Genomic DNA, 19232 nt, shown 5'->3' with positions numbered 1-19232 from the left:
AGTCCTTCTTAGAAGGGGGATCAAATACCCATGGTAGGAAATACAAAGATAAAGGTTGGGGTAGAAACTGAAGGCCATCCAGTGACTCTCCCACATGGGGAACCATCCCATATACAGTTACCAAACCCAGATATTATTGTGGATGCCAACAAGTGCTTACTGACAGGAGCCTAATATAACTGTCTCCTGAGAGGCTCTGCCAGTGCCCGACTAATACAGAAGTCGATGCTCACAGCTATCCATTGGACTGAGCACAAAGTTCCCAATGGAGGAGCTAGAGAAAGAACCCAAGGAGCTGAAGGAGTTTGTAGCCCCATAGGGGGAACAACAATATGAACCAACCAGTACCCCCAGAGCTCCCAGGGTCTAAACCACCAACTAAAGAGTACACATAGAGGGACCCATGGCTCCAGCTGCATATGTAGCAGAGGATGACCATGCGGGACATCAATGAGAGGAGAGGCCCTTGGTCTTGTGAAGGTTCTATGCCCCAGTGAAGGGGAATGCCAGGACAGGGAATCGGGAGCAGGTGGGTTAGTGAGCAGAAAGGGGGGGGGGGAATAGGGGGATTTCAGAGGGGATAAAATTTGCAACATAAATAAAGAAAACATCTAAGAAAAAAACAAAACAACAACAACAACAAAAAGAAATTAGCAAGGATGTGCAAGTTATCTCTGAAGTAAAATTAAAGTTCTTTATTTCCCCATGAGTGGTATTGTTGGATTACATTTTGGTAGTTCTATTTATAGTTTTTTGGGAAGCACCCAGATTATTTCACAGTGGTTGTCCTAGTTTATACCCCACCAGCAGTATAGAAGTGGTTCCCTTTCTGCACATCCACAGCAGTATTGCCTGTCACTTGTATTCCTGATCATAGGCATCCTGTGAGAGAGAATCATAGTTTTAATCTGCATTTACGTAGTAGCCAAGGACAATGAATCGTTTTTAAAATGTTTACTAGCTCAGCATAGGGGTAAGCACCTTTAATCTCAGTGCTTGGGAGTTGGAGGCAGGTGTATATCTAGGAGTTCAAGGCCAAGCCTGTTCTACCTGGTGTGTTCCAGAACAGTTTGAGCTATATAATGAAACTCTGTTTCAAAAAAAGAAGAATCTTACTAGCTATTTGTATTTCTTTTTGTAATTTATTTTTGAGATTATAATTGTGGAAGCCTATGTGCAAAAACTGTAAAGTTACTGTGAATGATGGACAGAGTGCAGAATGTTCCTTCCACAAGGCTTCCTTCTAGAAAGAACTGCATAAGCTATGATAAGTGAAAGCACTTGAAATCAATCACGTGAAAGGGATGCCCTGGCATGTGCACAATATCAATGTGGGAAAGGCAAAGGTGTGGATGAAATACTCTTGGCTCTTGTCATATGGCCAAAGATGATAAGATATAACACCAGGTGTATTCCCTCAATGCACTTATATTTGCTTAAATGTTACCTCATGTCTTGCTTGCTTTTTTGAGAAATGCTTTGTTTGCATTACTCTTAATCCTGGAGTCCCCTGGTCATCCCATACAAGTCTTTTTACATAACCTTCCATGTGCAAAGACTTAGTCTCCCTGACCAGGGCAGGTTAGCAATAACTACATTTCTCCCTTTTCTTTTCTTCTCTCAAAACTCTTCTAATATAAACTTCTTTGCTCTCCCTCAAATTCATGGCTTTTTTCATGAATTGTTATGTCTATATGTACAACATACATATATATTCCTAAATATAGCCTCTTGAGTCCATGTTACTTGTATGTATGTTTTCAGGGCTATGTGGTACTGGACAACCAACTCATGTGCCCTTCCTTGAGAAGGACCACCTCTCTCATTCCCAGCTCTCTTCAGATGCCTATAGTTCTTTATGTGGAGTTGAGGCCTCATGGACTCTTCTCTTCCCACTTCGCCATGTCCACAAATGTCATCCTTGTTCATTCTTGGGCAGTCACGTTAGTAAGATTCATAGGTGTAGCTTCTGACATTGCTAGGAGACAGAATCTCACCCCAAACTTCCTGATTATCCGCCTTTCACAATCTTTCCACCCTTTTCTCCTCAATTTTCTCTGAGCCTGAGGTATGGAAATATTTTGTCAATGGATCCCTTGGGGCTGAGCTCCACACTCTAAATACTGATAGTTTGTAGTTTTCTTAGTGGCTCCACCTGTTGCAAAGAAAAGTCTCCTTGATGAGGGTAAAGACTAGACTCATCTCAAGGTACAAGGACAAATGTTTCTATTGCTAGGGGTTATGCTGGCTTAGTAAATTAATGGTTTGTAGACTCTCCTCCAACAACCACGACTTCAGTAGCACCGAGTAGTTAGGTTGCTTTCCGGTATGAGGCATGGCTTCCCTCTTGCTAAGCATGTCTTAAGTCAAATTAGTCCATTGAAGTCCAAGGTATACTTTGCCATACTGAACTCCGATCACCAGGCTGTACTTGTTGATGTGGTTCACAGGTGGCATAGCCAGGAAGGACTGTGGCTTACCTCCCTCTTCTGGAAGCTTACATGGTGCCTTCTGGTACCAAGAAAGCTAGTCCTCAGGGAGCATCTATCCGGGTCAGTTCTAGCTCAGGGTACTGAAGCGGTTTTGATATCATGAGGTAAACAATAGCACTGTCTTTCGGAGATAGTTCACTCTTCAGCTCTTTTCAAGAACCTAAGGCTTTTTACCTTGGGCTATTTTGCCGTTCTCCTTTCTCCCAATACAACATTAGGAGACCAGCATGATACAAAACAAGGTATTTCAGAGGGCAATTTAAGACCAAAAAAAAAAAAAAGAAAGAAAGAAAGAAAAAGCTGGGCAGTGGTGGCGCATGCCTTTAATCCCAGAACTTGTGAGGCAGAGGCAGACGGATTTCTGAGTTCAGCCAAGGCTATACAGAGACACCCTGTCTCGAAAAACAAAAACAAACAAAACAAAAAAAGACAAAAAAAAAAAAAAAAAGGTCCACTGTAAAACTGAAGAAAATAACTATTTATGAAGGATCAGAGGAAAATAGAGAGAAGTCATCCAGTCGCTCGCTGTGTTCTCTATTGGGAATGAGGATTGAGAGGAAGTAAGGATTTTCTTCCCGAAGAGCATTATCCGGGCGAAAACTTCCTTTGGAATTTGATGTCTTTATATTTTGTAAGGTCATCCCACATGACTTCCAGAAGCCACGATCAAACCCAACAAAAATACCTGGCTTTTCCCATCCGTAACTTGAAAAACTCTCTGTCTCTACTTGGGGTGAGGGCCCAACCGCTTGAAGGCCTGTACCTGCAATTAGTGTATGCCTACCCCTGGAAGCAAGCAACCTGAAAAACCTGAATAAACGCCCACTCACCTTCAAAACTACAACACGTTCATTAATACCCACCATCAGCGGCCACTTGTTCTGTCCTCTGGTTTATGTTTAGGCCAGGCTTAACTATAGAAAAAAATATCAGGCGGTTTTTTTTTTTTTTAAGGCCTAGGTCTCTCTAGAGGTGCTCTATAAGACAAATTAACAACAAAAATGTACATTGTAATGTCTTCTGTCTCTTTGATTTCTTCTCTAGAGTCCTCTGGGGTTTTTTTTGCTTTGTTGTGTTTTCCTCATCTTGCCTTCATCCCCTTGTGAGCAACTATGAGGTAAAGGAAGGCCTGTAGGTCTCTGACAGAACCCCTGACTCCCTTTACCCTGTCCTCTCTCATTTGTGACCACAAGGGAGGACGCCTATCAGACACTAGTCACGCGCTTAGCTTCCCACACTGTGACCTTGATGGATTCTTTCAAATGAATGCTGGAGTTCTCCTTTTTTTTTTTTTTTTTTTTTTTTTTTTGCAACCACGGACACCCGTCTGTGGAATGCTGCCGCCCACAGTTACTGGGGGTCTCCATAGCGCAGTTAATCTAATCTAGATAAATTTCACATACACGTCTAGAGGCTTGTCTACTAGATGATTCTCGATCCTTTCGTACGGACAATATTAACAATACGAGAAGCGCCTCAGCCGGCAAATTAATATTTAGAAATACAGAGTCGGCATGCCAGCAGCTTTGAAACTCCTGAGAAAAGTAATGGATTCGGCGACTTAGTCCCAATTACTACTCACCGGGGAACCTATTTTGAACATGACAGAATTAAGTCCCCCCAAAAAACTATTTGTCTCACACACGCCTGCTAGTCGGGACAGTTAAATCTGTAAACCACGTCTTTAAACATCAGGGATCAAAGCAATACAAGGCACGGGTGCTCAAACCTGTCACCGGGCACGGGGCAGTGCTGGGCGACTCGGAGCGTTCTGGCAGCGGCCAGGGGACCTGCGCACTGAGGACTTCCTCCGGGACGCCGTGGAGGAAGCGGAAGTGCCGCTCTGCGTAGCCTTGGAGACGCGGGGGCGACCTTTGACCCGCGCTCGGCAGCCTCCGAGGCGGAGCAGCCGGGACTCTCGGAGAGGCGGCTGTGGCCGCGGGTCGCAGGCGCGATGGAGGTAACGGTGGGTGTCGCGCCGCCCCGCTGGCCCTCTGGGCCGCTCGAGGCGTGGGAGGGCACGGCCGGCACCCTGTCTCCGCCTTCGCGGCGCCTGGCACCGGGTGCTGCCGTGAACCGGGTGCGGGCTCTTGCCGTGGCGATGGCCCGGCTCCGGCCCCCACCGCCTAAAGAGGTCATCCTCTGCAGAGATTTGTTTGGCCGCGCCTTGTACCTGGAATTGGGATGAGCTCTTGCGATGATTTGTCTTACAGGATTCTGCTCAAGAGGCCGTGGCTGCAGCACCCTCCGGGACCCCGAAATCCAAGGTGAGGAGAGCATTCTGCCGCCAGGTTCCTGTGGGGCGTAAGGTTAATGAATTGGAAAACTTTGGCGTGAGAATTCTTTCCCTCCCCGCCCCCCCTTTTTTTTTAGAACTAGCCTTTCCTCGGGACGTTTCATTTTAGTTTATTATCACTTACAGATAGATTTCCTGTTCTTTTTCTTTTTCTTTTTCTTTTTTTCTTTTCTTTTTTTTTTTAATTTCCTGATGTACCAAGCAGTTTGTTTACTTCCTGCTCCGGGTTAGCACTATGCCGAGATCCTGCTGTATTTCAAACATTTAACTAGTCTGTTTTATGAAAGTTTACACAGTGGAACGATGACGAGGGGATTGGATAAGAGGAAGGAAGAATCAAGGAACTATATCCTGTTGGCTCCAGCTCTATAGTCAGTGGCGGATAGAATAAGGTTGTTCTTTCAGCCCGGTGCAATGTTTTATGCCAAGTGATTCGGAAAGGTAGTGGTTTATTACCAAAATGTATTCTTTGCATACTGATTCCTAGCCATTTGCCTGAGTACCGGATTCTTGCCTGTAAGCTTCGTGAAATAAATCTCTTCACTATTCTCATTCTGCAGATGAGGAGACTTCGTGCACAAAGATGAAGTAATTTTCAGTTAGTAAACCCTAATATTTTAGTTGAAGTCTAAATGTGACCCGATTCACATGTGAATGTAGTTATGTTTTCAGCTTCCAACAGAATGAATTCTACAGCTCTAGAAATCTCGTTCCAACCCCGACTTGTACAGTTAGAGAATTTAATGTTCTCTGTAAGAGTTTTATGCTGGGGTTTTTGTTTGATTTTCGATTCATCTAATTACTTTTAGTTATTGAAGTTATGTTTGTCAATTTAAATATATGTATGATTGGCTTGAATATTTAGAGTGTCTCTGGTGTTGGGCAGATACTGTGTTTCTTTTGGTGGGCATACTAGAAGCGTGGGTTATAAAAGTCAATAACACAACTACATCTTTCAGCTAGAAACATTGCCCAGAGAAGATCTCATCAAGTTTGCCAAGAAGCAAATGATGCTCCTACAGAAAGCCAAAGCAAGGTGTACAGGTACTGGATTTGAAATTACAGTTTTTTCATCAGACCACCATGCCTAGCCTTGCAGTTGCCTTTGAATAAATAAAGGAACAAATGAATTCTTAATTCATTTTGTGTGTGTGTGTGTGTGTGTGTGTGTGTGTGTGTGTGTGCACGCGTGCAATTGTGTTTTGTCTGTATGTAAGTCTTTGTTAGGGTTTTGGATTCCCTGGAACTGCAGTTATAGATAGTTGTGAGCTGCCATGTGGGTTCTGGGAATTGAACCCAGGTCCTCTGGAAGAGCAGCCAGTGCTCTTAACCACTGAGCCATCTCTCCACCCCAAGAGGAATATTTTTTTAATGGTAAAATGAAACCCTTTTTTAATTCACATGAATTGTAAATTCTTCTAAATTAACTGTCTTTTAGAGAAATCAGCTGAAATGTAAAAAGCACAAAGTGTAATCCCCAAGACATTCTCAGAAATTTGAAGTGTATGCACATGCTGAAGTTGCTTGATTCCCTGTTTGAGAACTCTTGAATTCTCATTAACTTAAAATTTTAAACGCCAAGGTTTTGTTTTGTTTCTAACCAGAACAGATAGAGTTTACTTTTAGAAATTGGAAAAGTTTGTACTCAAGTAATTTCTTTGGGGAGATGACCTATGCTGCGGAACTAGACATGTATTGATGAAATATTCAGATTAATGCCTGTGTTTGATATAAGTTTAGTTATTGCTTGAAGATTATACAGTAAATATTTACGACAAAAATAATAGAATGTATGGGACATGCTTCCAAATTTTCAGGGTAGTTAGTCAATAGTGGTGCACACACCTAGTCCCTGATTTTCTAGAAGCTAAGACAGAAGCATCAGTTGAGCCCAGGATTTCAACACCAGCTTGGGCAGCCTAGCAAGCCCTCTGCACATATGTGGACAAATAAGGAAAGACGGGAAAGGAAGAAGAAGTCAGTACAGTTTCAGATGCAGCAGTTACTCACATGCGCTAAGGCAGGGTAGTGAAAACTTAGACGACTCTTCCAAAAGAAATTTTTAATATTAGGAGGGAAAAGAAAAAGGACTAATACTGTTTGGGTGGAGTTATGATTTCTCCAAGTACTGACTTCTTAAATACATTCTAATTTATAGGATTAGCATGGGATTATTAGCATGTACTTGTCAGTTTAGGAGTGATTATTTTCTTAATTTTTGAACTGAATCTCTTTTATTATTTAGAATTAGACAGAGAAATTGAAGAACTCAAATCAAAACCTGTTGATGGAGGAACTGATGATATTATTAAGGTAATGAGGCAGTTTTTGTTTACTTATAGAAAATGTCTGGCAATAGATGACATTTCTTTGAGGACTGTCTCCCTGCTGCAGATGATCTTGCTTTCTGTTTGATCAACTCATGACTGGCCTTGGTTTAGCCTAATAGTTCTTTAAGTCAGGGTGAGGGGGACATGACTCACTTCAAACAAAAAGTCAGGATTCCTCCCTCACTGTAGTTAGTACTTGGGTACCTTTCCTGCTCTGATCTCCTTAGAAAACTTGGCCGTCACGTGCAGATAGATTTATACACGGCTGCTGACTCACTTTTGATAGCTTCCCTTCTAGCCGCCTCAGGCAGTGTGGGGGATGGTAACACATCCCCCTTGAACTCGCAACTTAGCCTGCCAGGTCCCCACCGCTAGGTGTCATCACTAGTTTTTGTACCATTTGCTTTCTTTCCTGTTTCCTTTATCCTGCACCTGTAACAGTCGCCACAGACCTGTTGCAGCTTCAGGAGATGGCTCTAGTGTGTCTCTCCAAATGCGTGGCACTCCAGCTTCCTGAAGCCTTCTGTCTGTTTCCTGCAAGGAATTCCTCTGGCTGTCCTCTAGATCTGAGGCAGCTCTGAAGCTGGACTTTGACAGTGATCCTGTAAATGTTTGCACTGTTTCTTTATACTGCACACCTCTTTGCAAGGTATCTTGGTCCAACTGACTGACTGGATTAGCAGTTGGTTTTGATAGGTTTGTCCATACACGCCCCTAAGAATGATTGCACAGGGAATTTTAGAAACAAAAGAAATCGAGACAGGGTGTCTGCCTTCTTCTGCCTCCTGAGTGGTGGGATTAAAGGCATACACCACCATTCCAGGCAGACGAAATTAGTATGTGCTGTCTTCTATTCTTTGTTTGTTTGTTTTGTTTTTTCCAGACAGAGTTTCTCTGTGTAGTTCTGGCTGTCCTGGAACTCACTCTGTAGACCAGGCTGGCCTCGAACTCAGAAATCCACCTGTCTCTGCCTCCCAAGTGCTGGGATTAAAGGTGCGTGCCACCACTGCCCGGCTGTTTTCTATTTTTTTAAGGCTTACTCTATTCTCCTTTTTTATTGAGACTTATGACCTGCTATAGAACTTTACATGCTGAGCAGAAACACATAAACATATAGAAAGTTTTAGTTTTGTTGAACAGCAAATTTGTCTTTCTTTTTAAAAAAAGTTTCTCTATGTGGTCTTGGGTTTCCTAGTCTCTTTGTAGACCAGGCCTACCTCTAACTCAGAGATCCACCTGCCTATGCCTCCCGAGTACTGGGATTAAAGATATATGCCACTATACCAGGCAACAAAAGTTTTTTCAGTTTCACAGAAATTAAAAATGATTCCCAGAAGTGTGGAAGTAGGAAGTCCTAAGGAGTCTTTGGTCTCCCACTAATGTCAAGACAGACTATCTTTGTTTCTTTGTTCTTATTTTTTCACCCTGGGTGATCAGGAGATTAGTTTTAGCTTTTCGGTATCAAAAACAATGGTTGGTTATAAAGATTAGAAGAGGCATTCTACAAAGAATGCCACAGAACATCTCTGGGGAATTTTCTTTTCGGACTGGCAATGGCTCTGCAGTTGAGAGAGCACTTGCTGTTCTTGCAGAGGACCCAGGTTGGGTTCCCAAGGGCTACATGGTGGCTCACAACCCTCTGTGTAACTCCAGTTCCTGTGCCTGGCCTCCACAGGCACCAGTCACACACATGGTACACATACATGCACATAGAGAAACACTTATACACATGAAATAAAAATTATTTTTTGTTGCGACTTTTAAATTATTTTAAAATGCTTCATACAATATATTGTGCCCATATTCTTTCCCTACCCCAACCCCAGGTCCTCCCAGCTCTTCTGCACTTCCTTCTTGCGCACCCAATTTCATGTTCCTTTCCTATAAAGGAAAAAAAAAAATCAAATAACAAAACACGCAAAAAAAAAAAACGATGGCTTTTTAGATTGGTCAACTACTCGTGAGTGTGAGCCCTGCCTTGTGGTTGATATACCCAGTGTTACTATGTTGTAGAAAACTCATTTTCCTTCTCCCAGCAAGTACCAGCTCCAAGGATTTTACTAAGAATATTTGCACCTCTGTTCATAAAGGGTATTGATCTATTTTTCTTTTTTGAAGGTGTGGTAAAATTCTGCATTGACTGTCTGGCCCTGGACGTTTTTGATTGGGAGACTTTTAATTACTGCTTCTGTTTTCTTTCACTAGGGGTCATGGTTTTGCTTAAATTGCTCATATGATCTTAGTTTAACTTTGGAAAGTCAGGCATTATTCTGATGGGCATGCCTTTATAAGTGACCTGGTCCTTTTCCTTTGCAGCTTTTAATATTCTTTCTTCTGTGTGGTTAAGGCCAATGAGTATATAGCATGGGAAACTTCTGGTCCTGTCTACTTGTTGTTCTGGATTGGTACCTCCTTTAGATTACAGAAATTTTCTTCAATGATTTTCTTAAAAATATTTCCATGTCTTTGACCTGCGTTTCTACTCCTTGTATCCCCACTGTTTGTTGATTTCGTCTTTTCTGGATGCCTTGGTTTTTTCCAGATTTCATATTTTTCTTTGACTGAGCTATCCGTTTTTTCTACCTTATCTTCAGTGTTTAAGATCTCTCTTCTTTGTCTTAAACTCTGTTGATGAGATTTACTGCTGAGAACCTCCCTGGCCAATGGTTTTCTCTAGAAGGCAGCAGAGGAGGTGGAGCGTCTGCTGAGAGCAAAACTTGGTTTTACGGGTGTAAAAGTTCTTAGTATAAATAATATTTCATCTCCTTCATTCTTCTGTTATTCTGGGGCCAGAAGTGGATGGCATCACATGTTAACACCCGTTGCCTAACAGCTGGGGGCTGGGGGTGGTTATTAGGTAAAGGATTCATTGCCAGTGATCCCTTCTCTGACCAGGCAGCCAGGAGCCCCTCACTGGCCAGTCTGGTTAACTCTTTGTGAACCAGAGAGGAAGGAAAGGAAAATAACTAAAACCTTTTACATAGGCAGATATGCACAGACACATACACATTCACACTTTGGCCTGCACACTTACATACGTTGCATAGACCTACACACAGACAGACAGACAGACATATGGATGGGTAGATGGGGCAGAGCCCCCAAGCCAACCTCATCCTCTTTATTTCTCTTCTCTGGCCTTCTTACAGACAAAAGTTCTTAGAAAATTACCTCACAGATAAAATGTTACATAAAATGGGAGTTACAAAAGGATCTCGATATTAAATTTGAAGCAGTGTTTCATTCAGTAAGCTCATTGTAAGTTCAAAGCAGCAATTTCATATGGCTTTGCCTTATCATAGTGTACACCTGTGCCTTCATCCTGGGACCTAATTGCTTTCTCTTGAATACAAGTTTGTCCTAAACCTATTTCTTTTTAGTGTAATTATGAAAGCTGATTGTATTTGTTATGCAGTCTTTGCTTACTATTATGTGGAGTGGGCACATTCTATTCTTGGTTCTTTTGAATCAAAAATTTTGAACTTTATTACACCTTTCTAGCAGGACAACTAAAACCATCTCTTAAAGCTTTCTTCCTCAGATTATTTGAATCAAAACAGTAATTCTTCAGATAGGTACAGTATACTCATATAAATAAAATAAATAAATCTTTAAAAGAAAAAAGAAAAATATCCCTGTCAGTGTCCAAACTAGGTGTAGTCCTGTGTTTCTTGAGTAAGTAAAGCTGGGTTATTTTAGTTATTTTTATCCATTTCACTTGAGGTTTCAACATATTAATAATGTCATATCTCTAACTTTTTAGACTCTGCTTTGTATAGAGAAGTCCTGTTTTAGTTATGTTGTCTGTGACCTCTGTGTTCTCCTCATCTGCCCAGAACTGGCTTGGCTTGTTGATCTGGTTCCCATTTTATTGATTTGCCTTCCCACATTCTTTCTAAAGAAGATACGGTTATCTAAAGAGGTTTTAAAGACAGGGTTTCTCTGTGTAGCCTTGGCATTCCTGGAACTCACTCCATATATCAGGCTAGCCTCAAACTCAGAGATTTCCTGACTATGCTTACCAATTACTAGGGTTAAAGGTGTCAGCTGTCACACCTGTGCCGTCCAGTCTGACTTTTAACAGGAGAAACAAGATTATTTCCTGCCTGTTCTTTAACTACACCCTATTCCAATTGTCAGCTAAGCTGTTTGTTTGTTCCTTGTTTGTTTGTGACAGGGTGTTTCTCTAGAACCAGTTCTCAGTCTGAGGGTCACAAGCTCTTTGGGGGTTGAGTGATACTTTTACAGGGATCACATTTCAGAAATTTACATTACAATTCATAACAGTAGTAAAATTATGGTTATGAAATAGCAAGGAAAACAATTGTATGTTTGTGGGTTACTACAACATGAGGAACTATCTTAGGGGATTGGACCATTAGGAAGGTGAGGACTACTGCTCTGTAGTATAAACCAGTGTATGTAGTCCAATTCTCAGTGTTTTTAAAGATTTTTTTTTAAAATTGTGTGTGTGTGTGTGTGTGTGTGTGTGTGTGTGAGAGAGAGAGAGAGAGAGAGAAAGAGAGAGAGAGAGAGAGAGAGAGAGAAAGTGAGTGAATGCAGGTGCCCAGAGAGGCCAAAAGACTATTAGAGCCCCTGGAGCTGGAGTTATGGATTGTTGTAAGCCTTTAAACATGGGTGCTGGGAAGCCTGACTCGGGTCCTCTTCAAGAGCATTCTTAATCTCAGATCTTATGTAGACTCCAATCATCAGTCTTTAAGACCCACACTTTATGCCTCCATTGACAATACCTGCTCTCTCTAATTTGTTGGATGTTGGCTTGTTTGTTTCTTTTTTTTTTTTTTTAAAGATTTATTTTATGTGTATGAGTACACTGTAGCTGTACAGATGGCCATGAGCTATCATGTGTGTGGCTGCTGGGAATTGAACTCAGGACCTCTGCTCACTCAGGACCTCTGCTCAATCTGGCCCGCTCGCTCTGGTGTAATTCACTGTAGCTGTCTTCAGACACACCAGAAGAGGGCGTCAGATCTCATTATGGGTGATTGTGAGCCACCATGTGGTTGCTGGGATCCGAACTCAGGACCTTCAGAAGAGCAGTCAGTGCTCTTACCCGCTGAACCATCTCGCCAGCCCCCTGCTTGTTTGTTTCTATAATGCTAGAATTGATATCCAGGCCTTACTCGCACCAGGTGAGAGGACTCTACTACTGAGCTGTTCTTAGCCCTGGTAGGACCAGTTCCTGAGATGTCAGTTTTCAGAACTGTTTGCCGCCTTCCAACGTGTGCCTCCCAGCAGTCTCTTCCTTTAGAGCATTTTCTTTTTGATTTAGTTTGTCTTCTATTGCATTGTTTTCAAAAGTAGGTTGAAACTTTCTGTGTCCTGAACATCTTTTTTCCCCATGTTCTTCTATTTTGTTTGTTTGGTTTGGCTTTTAGTTTTCGAGACAGGGTTTCTCTATGAAGCCCTGGCTGTCCTGGAACTCACTCTGTAGACCAGGCTGGCCTCCAACTCACAGAGATCTGCCTGCCTCTGCCTCCTTACTGCAGGAATCAAAGGTGTGCACCACCACCACTCACCTTTTTCCTTTGTTCTTAATGATTTTACCTTTTGAATCTTTCATTCTCACTTTAGCATGGCTTGGGAAAGGTAGAGAGATAATTTATACATGTGGTCAAAATACTTTCTTAGTTGTTCATAAACCATACATTTGTTCTTCAAAGTTGTAGAGGATCAAGGCTTGTTTCTTTTGTTGTTGTTATTTTGTTATTTTGTTGTTTTGTTTTGAGATTTTTAAATGGAAATATATTCTTTTTTTAACTTTTATTGCATTATGATGAGAAAAGTTACATGATTTCAATTTATCTGAATTTGTTAACATTTAAAAACATATTTTAAGTAAATAGAATTAAATCACATCCTTGTTTCCCTTTTGTACCCCCACTCCTCCCAGAGCCCCCCCTTCAATACCTACAATATCTTTTTTGTCATATGGAAATATATTCTTTTCTCAACAATATATACTGATTATACTTTTCCCTCCCTCTACTCCTCCCACTTCCTAACTACCTCTGTTCCCCGTCCTTTTGAATCCATTCCCTTTCTGTCTTTCATTATAAAAGAACAGACTTCTAAGAGGTAGCAACCAAACATGACAAAATAAAATATCATATGAAAGTTGGACACAGCAATCCAACAGGAGGGGAAAAAAAGCCCCAAGAGCAGGTATAAGAGTCAAAGACCCACTTGTCCTCACAGTCAGGAGTCCCATAAAAGTACAAAGCTAATAGTTATAATATACACACAGAGGACCTGACGCAGACCCAGGTAGGCCTGTGTTTGCTGCTTCAGTCCCTGAGAGTCCATGTGAATCTTGCTTAGCTGATTTACAGGGCTATTCTGGTGCCCTTCATCCCTCTGGCTCTTAAAGTCTTTCTGCCTTCTCTGTGGAATTCCCTGATCTCTTGAAGGGGAAGGATTTGAAGGGAACCTCTCTGCGGAATGTCTCTCTGCATCTGTTTTCATTTGCTAATGGAGGAAGCCTCTTTGATGTTGACTGGATAGGCACTGATCTATGGAGTGTAGCAGAATACCATTATGAGTTACTTTATTAATTTTTTTTTTAACCAGTAGCACTTAGTTTTACCCTAGGTATCTAGTTTGTGGTTCGTATGTCAGGTATGGTTTCCTCCTTGTGGAGTAGGCCGTAAGCCAAGTGAAGCATTGGCAAGGTCAGTGCCACCATTACCCTAACATTTGTAGGGATGATAGATTGTAGGTCAGAGACTCTGTGTGTGGGTTGGTGTCCACATTTCTCTTTTAGTAGCTTGAGGAGTGCCTTTCCGCGTCCAGGAGACTAGAACATAGGGGTGACAGCGCCATGTGGGCACCAGCTTGACTTCTTCATGCTCAGTGAGTTGTGTGGATGTTGTCCACAGCAGTGGGGCCCTCTGTCAGTGTATTGAGAACAACCCTTTGTCTCAGCAACAGCCCGGGTTGTTTGGGGATTACCACGGGACATTCTTGCCAACAACTCAGTTGGACGCAATGCAGTCCCACTACTGGAAGCCCTGCCTGGGAGACAGCCAGTTGAGCCTCCATGTCCGCCATTACTAGGAGTCTTCATTAGCATCACCTTCATAAATTCCAGGATGTTTCCACTGCACTAGGTTTTTACACCAACCCTCAAATGCCCCAAGTTCCAACTGTCTCTCTATACTCTCTTCCTCAACCCCGACTCCCCCTGCCAAGCTGACCTCCTCCCAACTCCCATCCCCATCTCCACCTGACCCCAGTCTGCCTGTTGAAATCTGCTCTATTTCCTCCTTTCAGGGAGATCCATACATTCCCCCTTAGACTCCCTCCTCTTTAACCTCTCTGGGTCTACAAATTGTAGCTTATTTCCTTCATGGCTAATATCCATTTTTAAGTGTATACATGCCATATTTATCTTTCTGGAGCTGGGTTACCTCACTCAGAATGATTTTTTTTTCTAGTTCCATCCATTCCCCCTGCAAATTTCATGTCATTTCTTCTTAACAGCTGAGTAATACTCCATTGTGTAAATATACCACATTTTCTGTATCCATTCTTCAGTTAAGGGCCATCTAGGTTGTTTCTAGTTTCTGGCTATTATGAATAAAGCCGTAATGAAAATAATCAAGCAGCTGTCCTTGTGGTAGGATGGAGCACCCTTTGAATCTATATGCAAGAGTGGTCTTGATGTAAATGGATTTCCAATTATCTGAGGAACTACTATATTAATTTCCATAATGGCTGAACAAGTTTGCAATCCCATTATCAACACAGGAGTGGTCCCCTTGCTCCACATCCTTGGCAGCATGAGCTTCTTCTATTGAGAAATCTGTTAGATCTGTATCCCAATTTTAATTGGATTATTTGTTTTTTTGATATCGAGTTTCTTGAGTTTCTTTATATATTTTGATATTGGCCCCCTATTGGCCATGGAGTTGATAAAAATCTTTTCCTATGGTGGCTGGAGAGATGGATCATCAGTTACTAGCACTGACTGCTCTTCCAAAGATCCTGAGTTCAATTCCTAGCAACCACATGGTGGCTCACAACCATCTGTAATGGGATCAGGTGCCATCTTCTGGAGTGTCTGAAGACAGCTACAGTGTATCCATATAAATAAAATAAATAAATAAACCTTGGGGGGAAAAAAGAAATCTCAGAAACCATTAAAAAATTATTAGAAAAAGTCTTTTCCCATTCTGTAGGTTGCCATTTGTCCTATTGACAGTGCTCTTTGCCTTGCAAAAGCTTTTCAGTTTCATGAGATCCGATTTTTTAATTGTTCATAGTGCCTATCCTTTCAGTGTTCTGTTCTGAATATTATCTTCCCTGCCAATGTGTTGAAGGCTATTCCCCACATTCTCTTCTGTCAAGTTCAGTGTGTCTGGTTTTATGTTGAAATCTTTGATCCACTTGGACTTGAGTTTTGTGCAAGGTGATAGATACGTAGATCTATTTACATTTTTTTACATGCAGACATACAGTTTGCCAGCATCATTTGTTAAAGATACTTTGTTTTCCAATGTGTATTTCTGACTTCTTTATCAAGAATCAGATGTCCATAGGTGTGTGGATTTATATCTGTCTTCAATTCTATTCCATTTATCAATGTGTCTATTTTTATACCAATACCATGCTATATTTATTACTGTAGCTCTGTAGTACAACTTAAAATCAAGGATAGTGATAACTCTAGAAGTTCTTTCATTGTTCATGATTGTTTTAGCTGTCCTAGATTTTTTGTTGTTGTTGTTGCTTTTTGTTTTTTCATATGAAGTTGAGAATTGTTCTTTCAACATCTATAAAGAATTGTGTTTTAATTTTGTTGGGGATTCCATTGAATCTGTAGGTTACTTTCGGTTAAATGGCCATTTTTACTGTTACTCCTATTGATCCATGAGCTTGGGAGATCTTTCCATGTGATATCTTCTTCAGTGTCTTTCTCAAAGACTTGAAGTTCTTGTTATACAGGTCTTTCACTTGGATTGGTTAGAGTTACCCCAAGATATTATGTTATTTGAGGCTATTGCAAAAGGTGGTGTTTCCCTGATATCTGTCTCAGACCATTTGTCATCTGTACATAAGAAGGCTAATGACTTTTTAAAGTTAATCTTGTATCAGTACTTTCCTGAAAGTGTTTATTGACTGTTGGAGTTCTCTAGTAGAATTTTAGGATAATTTTATGATATCATCATCATTAGATATTGATGCTTTGACTTCTTCCTTTCTAATTTGTGTACCCTTGATCTCCTTCAGTTGAACACATATGGAGAGATTGGACAACCTTTTCTTGTTCCAGATTCTAGTGCAATTATTCATTTCCTGTTTTTTTCATGGCCTTAGCTTGACATTTTTTTTCTAGCACCTTCGTTAGGACTGGATTTGTAGATATATATTGTTTAAACTTAACTTTATCATGAAATATTTTATTTTCTCTTTCTATGGTAATTGAAAGTTTTCCTGGGTATAATAGTCTAGGCTAACACCTGTGGTTTCTTAGAGTCTATGGTACTTCTCTCTGTCCAAGACCTTCTAGTTTTTAGTCTATTGAGAAGTCAGGTGTAATTCTGATCATTCTGCCTTTATATGTATCTTGGTCTTTTTCTCTGATGACTTTTTTATGTATTTAGTGTTTCAGTTATTATGTGACATGAGGACTTTGTTTTCTAGTCCAATCTGTTTGGTGTTTTGTACGCTTCTTCTACCTCAATAAGCATCTCCCTTAGGTTAGTAAGATTTTCTTCTGTGATTGTGTTGAAAACATTTTCTGATCCTTTGAGCTAGATTTCTTTTCCTTCATAGTGTCTCAGATTTCCTGGATGTTTTGTCTCAGGAGGTTTTTTAGATTTAACATTTTTCTTTGACTGATACATCTTATTTCTTCTATCATATCTTCAGTGCCTGAGAATCTGTCTTTTCATTTCTTGTAGTCTATTGGTGAAGCTGCTGTCTGTAGTTCTTGTTTGAATTTTATTTCCAGAATTCTGTCTGTTTGGGCTTTCTTTATTGATTCTATTTCCAATTTGAGGTCTTAACCACTATTCATTTCCTCCACTGTTTGTGTTTTGCTGGATTTTTTTGAGAGATTTATTCTTTTCCTCTTTAGGAACCTCTATCATAAAGGCGGTTTTCAGGTCTTTTTCTAGTGCTTTAGCTATGTTGGAATATTCAGGGCATTGCTGTTATCAATTGTGTTTATACGCTGGCATCTAGGCATCAGGGTTTTAGATGAAAAGGTCTGGGTGGTGACTTCTGGATTTGTCTTTGTTGGTTGGGTGTTTTGTTCCTTGGTTTCTGTTTCTTTTCTGGATTTTCAGAGAGTGTAATGGCTAGGTGTTTCTTGTCTTCCTGGCCTGCTCAGCTGCTGTGTTCACAGGGAATGCCTGCTAGTGTTGGAGGCTGGGGTACTGGGATAAGTTGAGGATAGGAAGGTTGAAGGAGAAGGTCTTGGTGGTCTGTTATGGTTGGGGTCAGGGAAGAAAGAAAAATGACAGTAGGTTTCCTGCTACAGATATTGGGATAAGACTAAGAAGGTTGTACCTCAGGAGTAGTTGGCAAGGTGTGAATCTGCTTTCAGCCTACTTTTGGCCAGAAAGGAGCAGCCCTTGGGTTAGCAGTGGGTGCCTGCTAGCATCTGGGACAAAGCAACAAATGGGGCAGGGAAGCTTGGAAGGGGGAGCTCTTTTAGGATCCATGGAGCAGAGGGGACAGGGAAGGCTGCATTATGAGTGTTCTGCTTCAGAGCTGGTCATGAGACTGAAAGATTATGTTTGGGGATAACAGAGAACAAGACACCATTTTTTTCTAACATCATAAAGACAATCATGTTATTTCAAAACAGGTACTAACTGAACGCTTGGATGCTCTTCTTCTGGAAAAAGCAGAGACTGAACAACAGTGTCTGTGTCTAAAAAAAGAAAATATTAAAATGAAGCAAGAGGTTGAGGTAAGACAACATTTAGTGTTCTTTTATCTGTTAGCTTACACAGAGTAGTAATGAATTTTACAGCTGAATGGGATCTTAAGCATGTAATCTAGCCAAGCATGTATACACATACCAGCACTTGTGAGGCTCAGGAAGGAAGATGTCTAAGTCAAGGCCAGCCTGGGATACTTAACAAGGTACTGTTTCTAATAAAAGCCAACAAGATGGCTCAGTAGATAGAGGTGCTTGCCTCCAAGCTTAATGACCTGCCTCCAAATTCCAAATTGTACATGGTAAAAGTGATAACTGACTCCTACAAGTTGTCTATAACCTCTACACGTGTGCTGTGTCACATGCACATCCACATCTATCAATCGTCTATCAGTATCTCTCTCTTTCTCCTTCTCTCTTTGTCACATACGCATGTACACACATACACACACACACACATGCATACACACTAAATAATTTAGTTTTTTAAAGGTTATCTTATCCAGTCTTACCACTTTTATCACAAACAACAGTCAGCTCTGGAAGCACAGACCCATAAATCTAGCCACTCAGAAAGCTAAAGGTATGAGGTTCACAAGTTCAGGGCCAGTCTAGCATCCAGAATGAGTTCAAGGCCAGCTTGAACACCTTGTGTCAAAAAGTAAAAAGAGGAATAGGGATATGACCCAGTAGTAGAATGTTTGCCTGTGTGTAGAGGACATGGGTTCAATTCCTTATTCAGCTGACAATACTAAAAGCATGCAGTTATAGAGAGATAAACTAACATTTTATTTCTTGCAAGTTTAATCTTTCTTATAACCATGTCATTCTTTAATAAAAATCTTCTAAGATTTTGAGTATTTTACAACTCTACAGGCTTTTTATCTGTTCAGTTTTAGGGCATTTCGTATCACATTGTTACTTTCTTGTCTGTCAAGTTTTAGCGTATTTTCTCTGGCATTGTTTGTTTGTTTGTTTGTTTTCGAGACAGGATTTTTCTGTGTAGCCCTAACTGTCTTGGAACTCACTGTAGACCAGGCCTTGAACTCAGAAATCCACCTGCCTCTGCCTCCCAAGTGCTGGGATTAAAAGTGTGCACCACCACTGCCTGGCTAAAGATTTACCATCCAAATATTAACAGTAGTGGGTTTTGTCTTGATAATCTATGGCCATAGGACCTCAATCACTATTTCTTTTTTTTT

General features: G+C 41.0%; 1 protein-coding gene and 1 long non-coding RNA gene across 6 annotated transcripts in view; one reads left to right on the top strand and one right to left on the bottom strand.

Moving 5' to 3' along the window:
- Positions 1-671: 671 nt before the first annotated feature.
- LOC116074320 lies at positions 672-4327 on the bottom strand. Its single transcript, XR_004112173.1, has 3 exons — positions 4222-4327; positions 3323-3406; positions 672-882 (listed from the first exon to the last, which is right to left on the bottom strand). It is a non-coding gene; the product is annotated as an uncharacterized LOC116074320 (long non-coding RNA).
- An 18-nt stretch (positions 4328-4345) lies between these two features.
- The window catches only part of Gcc2 (GRIP and coiled-coil domain containing 2), a 54026-nt gene continuing 39139 nt past the window's right edge, over positions 4346-19232 (top strand). For 2 of the 5 annotated variants that reach the window (XM_031346740.1, XM_031346737.1), the window contains exons 1-5: positions 4346-4452; positions 4706-4759; positions 5748-5832; positions 7034-7101; positions 17956-18060. In XM_031346740.1, the coding sequence (XP_031202600.1) occupies positions 4447-4452; positions 4706-4759; positions 5748-5832; positions 7034-7101; positions 17956-18060 (318 nt within the window). In that variant the 5' untranslated portion in view covers positions 4346-4446. Of the gene's footprint in view, positions 4459-4705; positions 4760-5747; positions 5833-7033; positions 7102-17955; positions 18061-19232 lie in introns of those variants that run through there. The other 3 variants (XM_031346739.1, XM_031346736.1, XM_031346741.1) reach the window with 2 other exon arrangements.

The sequence above is a fragment of the Mastomys coucha genome, unplaced genomic scaffold (assembly GCF_008632895.1).
Source record: "Mastomys coucha isolate ucsf_1 unplaced genomic scaffold, UCSF_Mcou_1 pScaffold3, whole genome shotgun sequence".
NCBI lineage: Eukaryota > Metazoa > Chordata > Mammalia > Rodentia > Muridae > Mastomys > Mastomys coucha.
The sequence above is the reverse complement of the archived record's forward strand: the minus strand, read 5'-3'. Positions and strand labels throughout refer to the sequence as shown.